This window comes from Protobothrops mucrosquamatus, unplaced genomic scaffold (genome assembly GCF_001527695.2).
Source record: "Protobothrops mucrosquamatus isolate PMUCROS unplaced genomic scaffold, P.Mucros_1.0 scaffold_291, whole genome shotgun sequence".
In the NCBI taxonomy this organism is placed as follows: Eukaryota; Metazoa; Chordata; class Lepidosauria; order Squamata; family Viperidae; genus Protobothrops; species Protobothrops mucrosquamatus.
In genome coordinates this window covers 167,313-180,891 of record NW_015386367.1, presented here as the reverse complement: position 1 = coordinate 180,891, position 13,579 = coordinate 167,313, and the positions used below count along the sequence as shown (strand labels likewise).

At 42.7% G+C, this 13,579-nt stretch overlaps 1 protein-coding gene across 1 annotated transcript in view; it reads right to left on the bottom strand.

The window, feature by feature from the left end:
• Positions 1 to 1,031: 1,031 nt before the first annotated feature.
• Positions 1,032 to 13,579, bottom strand: part of VMP1 (vacuole membrane protein 1) — a 129,172-nt gene continuing 116,624 nt past the window's right edge. Inside the window, exons 10-11 of the mRNA XM_029287300.1 lie at positions 4,637 to 4,736; positions 1,032 to 2,214 (exon numbers count right to left, since the gene is read on the bottom strand). Of these exons, the coding sequence (XP_029143133.1) occupies positions 2,071 to 2,214; positions 4,637 to 4,736 (244 nt within the window). The 3' untranslated portion in view covers positions 1,032 to 2,070. The remainder of the gene's footprint in view (positions 2,215 to 4,636; positions 4,737 to 13,579) is intronic.

Genomic DNA, 13,579 nt, shown 5'->3' with positions numbered 1-13,579 from the left:
TGTCTCCCCCCAGCTCTGAACGAGGGGGCGCCCTTTTTTTCTTGCTCAACCCTGTCTGAGGACATCTTACTCCACCCGCCGTCTCAACGCAGAGCTTCTCGCCCTCTGGAAACATACCTGCCGAAAGACCTTGAGTGACACGGCTCCCAATATACCTCAAGATGATCAACGTGAAGGGCAGGAGGGTTTGAGCTATCCAAGGATGTCCGCTTCTTAAAAAATTGCAACTGTCGAGGCAGCAGCCAAAGGTTGGACAAACAGGTTGGAGATGACGGATGGACGGACGGATGGATGGATGGACACAGTCAAGATGAAAGATACCAAAATGTCAGACAGCCTACCGACTGTTGTTGCCATGACATCCAACAGTCAACATCAGTCTGATAAGCTATCCGACAGAAAGGTACACGCCAAGGAGGAGGAGTCACAATGCCAGACAAGGCAGGTGTGTGTGTGGGGGGGCACACAAGTGGGAGAAGATGGGAGACATGCTTGCTTGCTTGACCAAACAGAGGACAATCTGCCAGAAATCTAACTGGTCTTCAGAGGCACGATGACCACGCATAAGGCAACATAAAATAGGATTGGGTGAAACCAAGCATCCGCTAAAATCAACTGACTTTGGATTAGCCAAGGCTAATAACACCCTTACAAAGGAAAAATAATTTCTGCCAGGCACTACTGTCAAGTCCAATTCTGTCCTGCCAAAGTTCTGAAGATGTTCTTCAGCAAAGCAGAACATCTTGCCAAAAAAGGAGACCCTTTCTCCATGCAGCAGGAACCCAGATGCCCAAACAGGCCCAACCATCTATGAACCAAGCTACCACCTCCCACTTATGCTTTGGAAATGAGGAGGATTTCCTTTTGGGAACACAGGAAGTGTCTTCCTTTGAATCTGCCTGTGGTTGGTCCTTTAGATCCCCGATATCCTCTCCATCCTTTCTGAGATGCAAGCATACAACGAAGCAAAGAACCTGTTTTGTCTTCCCCCCCTCCCACACACCTTTTAACAAAAAGAGGCACCGTGAAGCTATCTTTGAATGTTGTTTATTCCAGTTACCTTTCCAGTTACCTGCATCTTACAAAACCAACTTCCTGTGCGTTTCCTAAACAGCGCTCTGGAAACACTGCGAGAGTTAACCATTTTAAAAAATCCAACACGAGGATAACTCCAGGTGTCGGGTCTACGGGGTCAGTTAAATAAATAAAAATAACTGAACAGTGTCAAAACCCACCCTGTCTATTTCTTTTATCTGAGCAAGGAGTTTCTTGGGAAAATCCCAAAAAAGCGAGAATTCCCAACGGAGCAGAGCAAGCAATTCGACCACAACGGGGGTTGAAAGATTATGCAAAGGAACTAAAATAAAAAAATTTTAAAAAGAAAAAAAAAACGGGGAGGGGGGAGGATTTACCGGAACACACAGAAAAAGGGGAAGAACGGAGGACAGTTTTAAAAGACCCAAAGAGGGAAGTCTGGAATGATCTGAGAGGGTGTTGACTTAATGCCCTTCAAAATAGGTCCAAGGGAAAGAAAAAATCAGAGGCCCCGACTTTTCACGTGAACATGAAATGGGGAATTTCCAGATGTTCGTCAAAGGGCCACGCCTGCGGCTAGTAAATCTAAGATTAGTCAGGTTAAGACGAGGGATGGTTTTGCACCCATCAGGGAGAGACTGGTCCATCTTGAACATTAAACATCATGGCCAGTAGCCCTAAAAGTTCTGGAAGGCAAGGAACTTTTTGTAAAAAATGAGAAAAGACAAGGGGAGGGGGGGGGAGAAATACCCCAACGCTAACCCAGCCCTGTAGTGAATTTGGATGTGAGCGAGCATATATGTTAAGACAAGAAATTAATTTACATTGAAAGAATGGTACACGTGTTACCTTTAAACGTGGAGATGGTGATCCATGACTAATGGTCGAGTTACTTGAACCGAAGAGTCCACCCCTAGACGCCCTCCCGTACCCCTGTCCCTCTTTTGCAAATTATTATTATTATTATTATTATTAAACGCGAGGCTGGTTATTCCGGTGGAAGTTGGGGTTTATCCCTCCCTTTCTTGCTCCAGCTCATTTTGCTTTCCTCTCGGAGTTCCTCCGTTGCTGGAGACGCTTGTCGTAACTTTGGGCCATGGAGTTAATAATGGATAAGACAAAATAGCACACCATAATTATAACCAATTTCTCAAACGTCCAGGAGAGCCAGTTTTCGCCCTGCAGAAAGGAGGACAAGAGGGAGGGAGATAAAAAGAAGGTAAAAAAATGAATATTAGGGTCACGTGTGCTTCAAAATACAGGTTGTCTTCGACTTACAGCCACGAAATTTCTTTTGCTATATGTGGGACGTTTGTTAAGTGAATTTTGCCTCATTTTACAAACTTTCTTGCCCCGGTTGTTAAGCGAATCACTGCAGTCGTTAGATAAGCGACACGGTTGTTAAGTGAATCGGGCTTCCCCCATTGAGTTTGCTCGTCGGAAGGTGGCAAAAAGGGATCATGTGATCCCGGGGGACACCGCGACCGTCATAAATACGAGGCGGTTGGCAAGCGGCTGAATTTTGATCACGTGACCGCGGGGATTCCGTGAGTGTGAAAATGGTCATAAGTCACTTTTTTCGGTTCTAAATTTGGTCACTAAAAGAGCTGTCGTAAGTCGAGGACTTCCTGTATTGTACGTGGATGGGAGGTAGCCAGCTTCTGCCACTTTCTAACTTAGGTTTGTTGGGCAGCAAAGCAAGCTTGCTAGGCTCTTTAGGGGGGGTTGAGTCCATGTTTCCTCCCAGGCCCAGGCAGATGGATGGCCCTGGGTTCAAGGGAGTCTCCAGTTACAAGGCTTGGTTTAGCAATCACGGGCAATGCGGGCGGCAGATGACCAGTGACCAATTCTATTACTGGAAAGAATTAAGTGGCCTTTCAGGGGAAGATGAGTAATAACTGGATCAGCATCCTTCCAGGAAGTTGATCTGACCAACTTGGTTTCTCAAGAATAACGTGGGAGTATCAGAAAGTGTCTCACACAAGACCGAATAATTTATCCAGGCAGTTCAGGCTGGCAGTGGTGCTCCCAGCAACCTCAGATGCTTTTAAGTGGAGCACCCCATGGAAAGTGAATCTAGAAAACTGCTTCTTTAATTACTCAATGAGTAAACTTGTGGAGGGATTCAGCCGGTTTGCACCACTTCGGCAAAACCGGTAGCTAATTTTTTTTGTTGCCCGGGCCCAGAATGGATTTCTGGAAGCGGCATCCACACAGATTGTTCACATATTTGAATCCCACCACTGACCTGATAGCAGAATTCCAGTATCTGAGGGCCTGTCACAAAGAAGAGATGTGTGTGTGTGTGTGAGGGGTGTGTGTGTCAAACTCTTCTCCAAAGCACCAGAAGGCAGGACAAGAAGCAAGAAACTAATCAAGGAGAGAAGCAACCTGGAATTAAGGAGGAACTTCCTGATAGCGAGAACAATTAATCAGTGGAACGGCTTCCCTCCAGAAGTTGTAGGTGCTCCAACACTGGAGGTTTTTAAGAAGAGATTGGGCAGCCCACTTGTCAGGAAATGGTATAGGGCAGGCGTAGGCAACTTGGCTCTTTTATGACTCGTGGACGTCAACTCCCAGAATTCCTGAGCCAGCCACGCTGAGGAGAAATGGAGAGGTTTCCATGCTGAGCAATGCCGGCTCAGGAATTCTGGGAGTTGAAGTCCACGAGTCATAAAAGAGCCAAGGTTGCCTACTACTGATCTAGGCCAGGGGTAGGCGACCTTGGCTCTTTTATGACTCGTGGACTTCAACTCCCAGAATTCCTGAGCCGGCATGGCTCAGCATGGAAACCTCTCCCTTTCTCCTCAGCATGGCTGGCTCAGGAATTCTGGAAGTTGAAGTCCACGAGTCATAAAAGGTTGCCAAGGTTGCCTACCCCTGGTATAGGGTCTCCTGCCTGAGCAGGGGGTTGGACTAGAAGACCTCCAACGTCCCTTCCAACTCTGTTACTCTATTTTAGATGACAGGAGTTGCTAAAAAAACCTGACCTGGTTCTTATTAACTCTTGGGTGAAAGTCCCAGTTTGAGGACAGCCTGCCGTTCTGCTCCCTGCCCACCGCCCTGGAAGCTCGGGCATCGATTTAAAAAATTGGGACTTAGAAAGTTAGCGTTGGGGGGAATGATAACGGGACAGGCCTCAGAGGAAGTCTTATTGACTCCCAAGTTTTTCCGCTCAAGACGCGGGAGGGCAGCGGTGAGCAGTGAACTAAAAACTAAGAATAAAAACCACACTTTTCTAGAGTTCCTTAAGAGTGGGTTCGCTTTTCCTCTCAAAGGCCCACTTTTTGGAGATGAATTAAGGTGGGACAGGCCAGGAAGGAAGAAACGCAGAAGCGCTCTTCAGCCAAACGAATATACACAATACAGGGCTAAAGAATCTTCCCAGGATTGGATTACGGATATTTTATTATCCAGAGAGCTTCCTCAATTTTTATTCGCAATATTCTCAAGGCGGTCCATGTCTTAACCTGCTTTAACCAGCTGTTTCCTATCCAGAGAGTCTCACTATTTTCCTTAATGCCAGCAAAAAAAGGGGGACGGGAGAAAAATGTGACCCGAAGACATTTGGGAAAGGGGAAAAAAAGGTGAGATTTCTTACCTGGGGGGTGTCGTTGGCTTTGCTGTGCAGCTTGATCCGCTGAGCTTCCAAGTACTCTTGAAAAGGTTTTTGCAGCGAGGCACCAATGCCGGGCACGGAGCTATGGGTGAATCCGGGGGGCCCAAGTTGCGAGGGAGGCCAGGCATTTGGGGAAGGGGGGGCGAGGAAGAGAAAGGGGGAGGGAGAAGAGAGAGCACAAGAAACATGATTGGCGGGGGAGAACTTACCTAATGAAAGCTAAAGAGGGAGAAAAAAAACAAAACAGCCCCCACGGAAGGGAAGGGGGTGTCTGGGAAGATAAAAAAGAACCCGGGCTGTCCTCCAGCTGGTGTAAAAAATAAAATTAAAGGGAAAAGAAGAAGAAGAAGAAAAAAAACCAGCCAAGAAAAGAAAAGATGGAGAGAAAAAAAAAAATTTCTTTGGCAAGTTGGCAAGATGGGCTAAAAACTCCAGCTGGGCGCAGAGAGGAAAGGTCTGCAGCGGAGACTGGCACTTCCTGAAGTGGGGCAGCCCCCTGGGTCAGGCCGGTGCCGGGTTGGCGTGGGGTGACTTCAGAAAAGTCCCCACCATTTATCACCCAGGGGTTCCTGTAAGAACTGGTTTGAACCGATTAGCGAGGAAATGACTTGGCTGGTGTCAGTCGCCCCGTTTAAAAAAGAAACAGCCCGCCTCCCACGGCTGACTGGCCCCCCTCCTCCCCGAAAGAGGCGGGCCTGGCCCAATCCAAGTCCTTATTAGGACAACTCCTGCGTCATTCCTCCCCCCCCCCCGCAGCCCCAGGGCCTTATCCCGAAAAGAATGCATTCCCCAGCTGCAGAAAGGTACCTCCCATCAAAAGTCAGGCAATGAAGGGGGGGGGGGAAATAGAAGAGGAAGAAAGAAAGAAAATGAGAGAGAGAAAGAAAGAAAGAAAAAGAAAATGAGAAAGAGAAAGAGAAAGAAAAAGAGAAAAAGGAAGAGGAAGAGGAAGAGGAAGAAGAAAGAGAGAGAAGAAAGAAAGAAAGAAAGAAAGAAAGGAAGGAAGGAAGAAAGGAAGAAAGGAAGGAAGAAAAAAGGAAGGAAAAGAAGGGAATAAGAGAAAGAATAAAACAAAAGAGCAAGAAAAAGAGATAGAGAGAAAGAGAGTAAGAAAGATAGGAAAGAAGGAAGGAGAAAAAAAGAAAGAAAGGGATAAGAGAAAGAATAAAAGAGAGAAAGAAAAAGAGATGAGAGAAAGAGAGTAAGGAAGGAAGGAAGAAAAAAGGAAGGAAGGAAAGAAGGGAATAAGAGAAAGAATAAAATGAAAGAGCAAGAAAAAGAGAGAGAGAGAGAGAGAAAGAGAGTAAGAAAGGTAGGAAAGAAGGAAGGAGAAAGAAAGAAAGAAAGAAAAAGAAAGAAAGAAAGAAAGAAAAAGGAAGGAAGGAAGGAAGGAAGAAAAAAGGAAGGAAGGAAAGAAGGGAATAAGAGAAAGAATAAAACGAAAGAGCAAGAAAAAGAGAGAGAGAAAGAGAGTAAGAAAGGTAGGAAAGAAGGAAGGAGAAAGAAAGAAAGGAAGGAAGGGAATAAGAGAAAGAATAAAAAAGAGAAAGAAAAAGAGATAGAGAGAAAGAAAGAAAGAAAGAAAAGAAAGAAAGAAAGAAAGAAAGAAAGAAAGAGAAGGTTATTGATTAACAAAGAATCTTGGCTTCTGAATCATGCCGCAGTGTTTCCTGGCTGGCTAAGGCTGCGGAGGAACTTGTGTGCTGATTATCCCTTTTCCTTAAGATAGAAAGAAATGCTGGCTTGGCACAAATGAGAGGGGTGGGCTTGGGGGAAATCAGGCTGAGAGCTGCCTTTTTTCTGGAGCTAAGAAAAAGCTTGAATCCACAATGGAAGCCCCCCCCCCCCAAAAAAGTGATCCATGACATCCTTTGGAAGGATTATGAGTGGGGTGGAGGTGGGGGTGCCGTTTTTCTCTACTAGCATATTCAGCCCCCACCACGCCCAAACCAGGATCGGGCCAAAGCAGGTATCAATCTGTGTCCGTGCCCCCCTCGTGTAAAGAAGGGGGGGTCTCCAGCAGCACGGACAAGGTGCCCTTTAAGATGCTGGAGAAAAATGGGGAAGGAGGGTCAGAAATGGACAGTGAGAACAATTAATCAGTGGAACAACTTGCTACCAGAAGTTGTGGGTGCTCCCACACTGGAAGTTTTTAAGAAGGGACTGGACAGCCATTTGTCTGAAATGGTATAGGGTTTCCTGCCTGAGCAGGGGGTTGGACTAGAAGACCTCCAAGGTCCCTTCCAACTCTGTTATTCTATTATTCTAGTGGAAGCCACCAATGACAGTATTTTCTGGACTGGCTGGCTGGGGATGAAGAAGGGGGAGGAAAGAGAGAGAGAGAGAGAGAGAGAGAGAGAGAGAGAGAGAGAGAGAGAGAGAGAGAGAAGAAAGAGGGAAAGAAAGAAAAAGCGAAAGAAGAGAAAGAGAAAAAAGAGAAAGAAAGAAAGAAAAGAAAAAAGAAAGAGAGAGGGAAAGAAAAAGAGAAAGAAGAGAAAGGAAAGAGAAAGAAAGAAAGAAAGAAAGAAAAAGAAAGAAAGAAAGAAAGAAGGTGATTGATTAACAAAGAATCTTGGCTTTTGAACACATTTGGAAGAGTCAATAATGCCAGTGAAAACCAAAAATTGGGACCTCGGAAATCTGGAAGACCTGGCTGCCTTCAACGCCATCTCCGGAATCTCATGGGGTCCCCATTGGGTCCCCCTGCCCCAAACGTAGCCCTTTTGGGCTTTCTTCTTTGGGGGGATTGCTGGAAGCCAAAAGGGGGGATTTGTGGGTCAAAAAAAAAAAAATTCCCAACCACTCGTCTTCTCCCAAGTGGACAAAGTATTTTAAAAAAAATGTTCTCAATTAAATTAGATGATGGCTTCCTTTGTGATTTGCTTTGGATAGTAAGAACAGCAGCATATCAATTTAATCAATAAATAAATTCACAACATTCTTTTGTCAAAACTACATCAAGATCTGAACAGCGCACGTGCACACAAAATCAACAAAAAAACCCCAAAGAATGGACAAGCCCGGACAATATTGCAGATATTTCTTATACAAATAAGTCCTCAACTTACAACAGTTCGCTCAGTGACCGTCCGAAGTTACAACGGCACTGGAAAAAGTGACTTATGACCCTTGCAGCATCCCTATGGTCACGTGATCAAAATCCAGAGACCTGGCAACCGGTTCACATATATTTAAATAACCCAGGTCAACCTTTGGAGATCTAGATTTTTGGGCGGAGAAGAAATTGCTTTTGTTCTTTTCAATACCTACGATATCCTCCCTGTTTTAACAAGACACACAGGTTAAAAAACACCTCTGCCTTTCAGTAAATTCAGTACCTTTATTTGACTGGGAACTTTTAAGACCACAAGCATGTCCTAACATGGACTCAACTGGTATGTACTGAAACCAAAAATAAAAAATCAAAAAATCCATCCCACAACCTGGCCTCCAATTTTATACCGGGAACAATTCCTCAATCTTTGAAAACCCTAGAAAAATAAAATGTAGCATACATACAGCCTGTGTTTTTGTTTTTTTTAAAGGGGGTAAGTGACCCTCAGTGAAAAAATTAAGAGACCCATCCCCAAACATTTTACGGCGCACTGTTGTTCTTCAACAAGATCGTTTTAAAACGGCAGGATCATAAAAAAAAAAAGGGCGATATCGTATTAAGAAAACCTCTCTCACCTTTATAGAGACACCCTTCCCTCTTTAAAAATTAAGATTCATCATCGTTCTGGTATGAGTCTCCCCAATGCCTTGACTGGCAAAGCGAGTCATCTTTTACAGACCGATTCTGCATTTCAGTAAAGATGACGCAGAATCCAGATCAGAGAAATCTGTTCAAACTTTCAAAGAGAGTCAGCAGATCTTAGATAAGAAAAGCCCAGACAATGAGTATTAAATGAGTGGCTGAATACTATTCATCTATCTCTGTAAGGGCTTAAAACCCACTTGCTATTGAAATTTAACTGCAGAATAAAGTCCAAGCAACATTCAAGATCGGGGTAAGGCTTGATTCTTATGCATCAACAATTCACTTTTTTTTTTTTTCATTTTCTCTTTTTACAACTCTCTTTCCGGTAATCGAACATGCCATAAAATAATCATCTTTTAAATCAGCCGCACAGAACAGGTTTTAATAGGTTTTGCCGTGGACCTTGGAGGATGCTTATGTATTTAGACAACTACAGTTAACTGCTGGAACTTTGCTATTTTCAACAACCAGAAGGCGAAATAAAAACAGCTTTTAAATAATGTTAAAATGTTGTAGTTTCTCTTCTCTCAACTGGGTGGTTTTAATCTGCGGGCTCTGGTGCTAATTGTGGATTATTAATTAAGGGGGAAAAGCTTTAGATACTTGTTTTTCATGTACGTTTCAGAACAGGTAAGATAGAGAAGAGAAATGTGTTTCTCTTATCTGATGGAAAGGAAAATTAAAAAAAACCCCACATTTCTGATCTTGAAAAAAAAGTTTTACAGAAAGTGGAACCTCTTTAATCCTTTGAAAAGAGGGCTACGTTGGAGGAAACAAATATTTCAAAAGGACTGCATGTTAATTTAATTTATATAATGCTATAGCTGGGCAAAACCTTTTTTTGTTTTTGTAGATTACAGGAGCTGTCTAAAAGTAGCAGTCCTTCAGCTACGATTCTCCATTTAATTCACCATTTTTAATTAAATGGTGAATTAATTTTAATTAAGCCTTTTCAATTAACCATTAAGAATTGAACACAAACGTGCACTGCTGTGCGTTCTTATTTAAAAACTAGTTCCAGTTTTCTAGTGGCTTTTCAAAATTAGATAAATAAAAATAAGAGTGGGGGGGGAAGCAATTTTTGGAATGAACTTTTGCCGAATGGCAATATGGTTTTTGACTTCACTTCTGCCACCCATCCAGGGCAAATAATTCTCAACTTCTGCTAATTTTCCAGCTTAAGGAGATAAGTTGCTTTTCTCGAAATGAGGCTTCAGGGGGTGTGAATTACAAATTTATCCTTTATCTGATTTAGAGATACACAGTCTAAAAAAGCTTCAACCCTGAGAATTGGGGGTGTGAATTACAAATTTATCCTTTATCTGATTTAGAGATATACAGTCTAAAAAAGCTTCAACCCTGAGAATTTTTCTGCACCTTACTGAAATTATTCATTTTTACAATCTATATCTTGGCTTTTGGTCCTCGAAGCATTTTTGTGAAACACTCTCAGAAGTGCCAGCAAGTTCCCTTTTTTCCTGAACTTATACACTTCCTTTAATTATGCAGAGCCCAGTTAAAAAAAATTAAATGCATATCTATCAATTAGACATAGTTGAAGAGGTAAAAAGTATGTGGTCGCTTAACGGGGTCTTCCAATTTTTTTTCAAATTTCAAAAGAATTAAGACGTGAAATATAAATAAGAGAAGAAATTGGCATATATCAATTGCATTGGTGGCATATATTCTCACAGATATCTTTGATTAAAATATCTGTGCATAGAAAATAAAGTTCAATCATCTTTGGTGTTGAGAATTAGCAGTTCAGGGAAAAAGGTGTATAATACCTGCACTCAAATGAAAAAAAAAAAGTTTTATTTAATTCAAGGACTTATTCTTAGAAAAGCAGACAAAGCAAACATAAAATTGAGTCCTCAAATCTACAGTTGTAAGGAAAAGCACAACTAATTCAACAGTTCAGGGGAAAACTCTTCCATTTCAGCTCTCTATAATATTCTTAATAACTAGAAATGGGGTTTAATTCTATAGAATGGAGGTATAATTGTACCAAATCACAATCCTTAACATTTGTATTGCAGATATAAGGCTGGGTTTTATTTTCTGATCTTTTCTTGAAGTATAATTTAGGGGCTATAAACACAATCCCAGGTTTCAGATACACAAGTCACTAAAATAAAAAGAGTCTACTTAAATCCTTTGGATTGTAATTTGTTGAAAACGTAACAATTTCAAAACATTTTTTTTGAATAAGACCCTAATTGTATGAAAATGAAGGGACATATAAATAAATGTGAGTTTGCACTTTTTTGTACTTCTTGAATAATGTGTGCTTTAAGGACTATAAAATTCTAGTTTCAAAATGAGCACGAGGCAAAGGAAGACTCTTTTAAAATTGTATTTTTGAACCCTAGAGGTTTTCAAAAAAACACACAAATCATTATAAAAATGACTTCAGCACTCTCCTAAATCCTTTGTTTTCCATCACAAAGCTTTGTCACTGGAGTGAACCCAGGGTGCCACGTATTTTTCATTCTCTCCTCCGGCATCCGTTTCTACCTTTGCACACAAAAAGCTGGAGAATCAACATTTAAAAAAAATTGCTAGGGACACTTTCCAACCTCTGAAAAGAATCGCCCGTTTCACTTTCACCAATGACACAGCCCTTTTTGAAAGAAAAACAGTTTTCAAGTGTTCCATACAACAGTTAGATGTCCACTTTTCAATTTCTCTCCCGGAGAACATATTCCTGAAAGCGATATGTCATAAATCATTGTCGTATTAGTGATCTTGCTGCTATTCATTCAAGCTCAAGGCTCTGTACGTGCCTCGCCAGCATTTTTCTTAAAATATAAATGTATATCTTGCCTTTATTATTTTTATAAATAACTCAAGGCGGAAAACATACTCCTTTCTCTTCCTATTTTCCTCACAACAACAAACCAGCGAAGTAGCCCACGGAAAAAAAACCATGGCCAGGTCTGCTCCCTATTCCCAAACAGGAATACGGTCTTCTTTTTTACTCCACACTCCACAAACAAGCCATTTTCTTCCGTGTGTTCTCTGCTTCGATTGTTAGTTAAGAGATTAAACACTGGGACGCAAAGCCAAGGTAAATGACGTTGGCACCACGTCCACTGCCCTTCGGTGATCCGAGCGGCAGCCGCCTCAGGAACCCTCAAATTTTCAAGTCCCCCAAAAGCCCAGGTAAGAACCCCCACAGAACTCAAATAATAATAATAATAATAATAAAAAAAAATCGTAATTCCTCGTGAATGGCAAGGTTTGGTCTAATAGGTGAGTGGCAAGAGGATTGTGCTAAAGTGTGATTTGCAGGGCTTGTGCGAACACTCACGACCCTGAGTGCTTCTCTGTGAAGTATCTGGACTGATTGTTAGGATGTAACACCACACAGGGTTAACAGTTTCCCGATCTTAGTCAGAGGCTAACTCCAGGTTGTTCAACAACAGGGCCTTAAATCCCAAGAACAGTTAAGCCGATCTGCAAGCAAGCGGCTCTGGGAACGCACCCTGGTCGGCTGATGATGAATTTCCTTCTTTTTTTCCCCCGTTTCCCTTGCGGTGCACGTTACGGCTGGAGGATGGATGGTGGGGCGCAGTCACGGAGTCCAACTTAATCTACAATTCTAAGGGGGCAAATTTAAAAGAGGGCACTACTAGTCCTCGTGCGGAAGCCAAATGTAAGGAGAGGGTGGGGATGTCCTGTCCAAGTATTCCTTCTCTCAGGCCACATCACTTCTCCTGCCTGTTTTAGCTCCTCTTTCCATTTATATCTTATCTCTCTACCTATCTTACTATCCGTCTGTCTGTCTATCCATCCATCCATCCAGCTAGTTTAGCTATCTTTCTATCTATCTATCTATCTATCTATCTATCTATCTATCTATCTATCTATCTATCTATCTATCTATCTATCTATCTATCTATCTATCTATCTATCTATCATCCAGCTAGTTATCTAGCTATCTTTTTATCCATTCATCCTTTGATCTATTTATCTGTCTGTCTGTCCGTCCGTCCGTCCGTCCATCCATCTAGTTATCTATCCATCCATCCATCCATCCATCCATCCATCCATCCATCCATCCAATCTATCTCCCATCTGAATGCCTTCTTTTTTTTTCTTTCCCTCTGGCTAACATTTCCTTTTAAACTTCCCCCTCCTTACCTCTACTATACTCCCTTTAAGTCCCCTTTAACTCAGGAGCCCCCATTGCCTATAAATATGGAAGCATTTAAAAAAAAAAAGCAATGAAGGAATGCATTATCGCCCTTTCCATATTATGTACAGAGGAAATGGAGGCACAGGCAGTCCTCGATTTACAACAATTATTTAGAACAGTTTTTGTCCTAAGTCATGACTGTTGCAAAGCAGGTCGTCACATGGCTGCACCTGATTTTATAAACCATTTTTGCAGTGCTCGTTAAGTGAACGCTGCAGGTTGTTAAGTGAATCCATTGTTTGCTATGGGGCATTCCCCCCCTCCCCCCCAGGAGCCAGAAGAGAGACTGAACGCATTTATTAGCTCTCTTTCAAAAGAGCTTTAAAGCGGGTCTGTAAGGATCCCTGACAAGTGCTGAACAATAAATCGGTCAAAAGGCTGAGGCTGGGATTCAGCACGACTGATTTTAAACAACAGCCCCTGTCTTATTCCAATGCTCTCTCTCTCTCTCTCTCTCTCTCTCTCTCTCTGTGTGTGTGTGTGTGTGTGCGCGCGCGTGCGCGTCCATCTGTCCCACCTACTGGAAGTTTTTCTGCTAGGCAAAAAGAAACACAGCATGGCAGTTTAATGTCTGTTACAATGATAGAGTAAGTAGGCCAACGTTGATCATGACGAAAATTTCTCCTCAGGGAGATTAACTGGTGTAGTGGTTGAGGTGCTGGCCTAGGAGATGGTGAGTTTTAGTCCTGTCAGAGACATGAAAGCTGGCTGGGTAACTTTGGGCCATTCACCAGGAGATTGTGAGTTCTAGTCCTGCCTTTGGCATGAGAGCTGGCTGGGTGTCTTTGAGCTGTCACTCTCTCTTAGCCCAAGCCACCTTACAGGGTTGTTATGTGGAAAATAGGAGGAGGAAGGAACATTTGGTGTGTTTCTTGCCTTGTGTTACTTCTAAAGATGGGATAAGTAAGTATGTAAGTAAGGGAGAGAGTGAGGGAGTGAGGGAGAGGGAAGGGAAGGGAAGGGA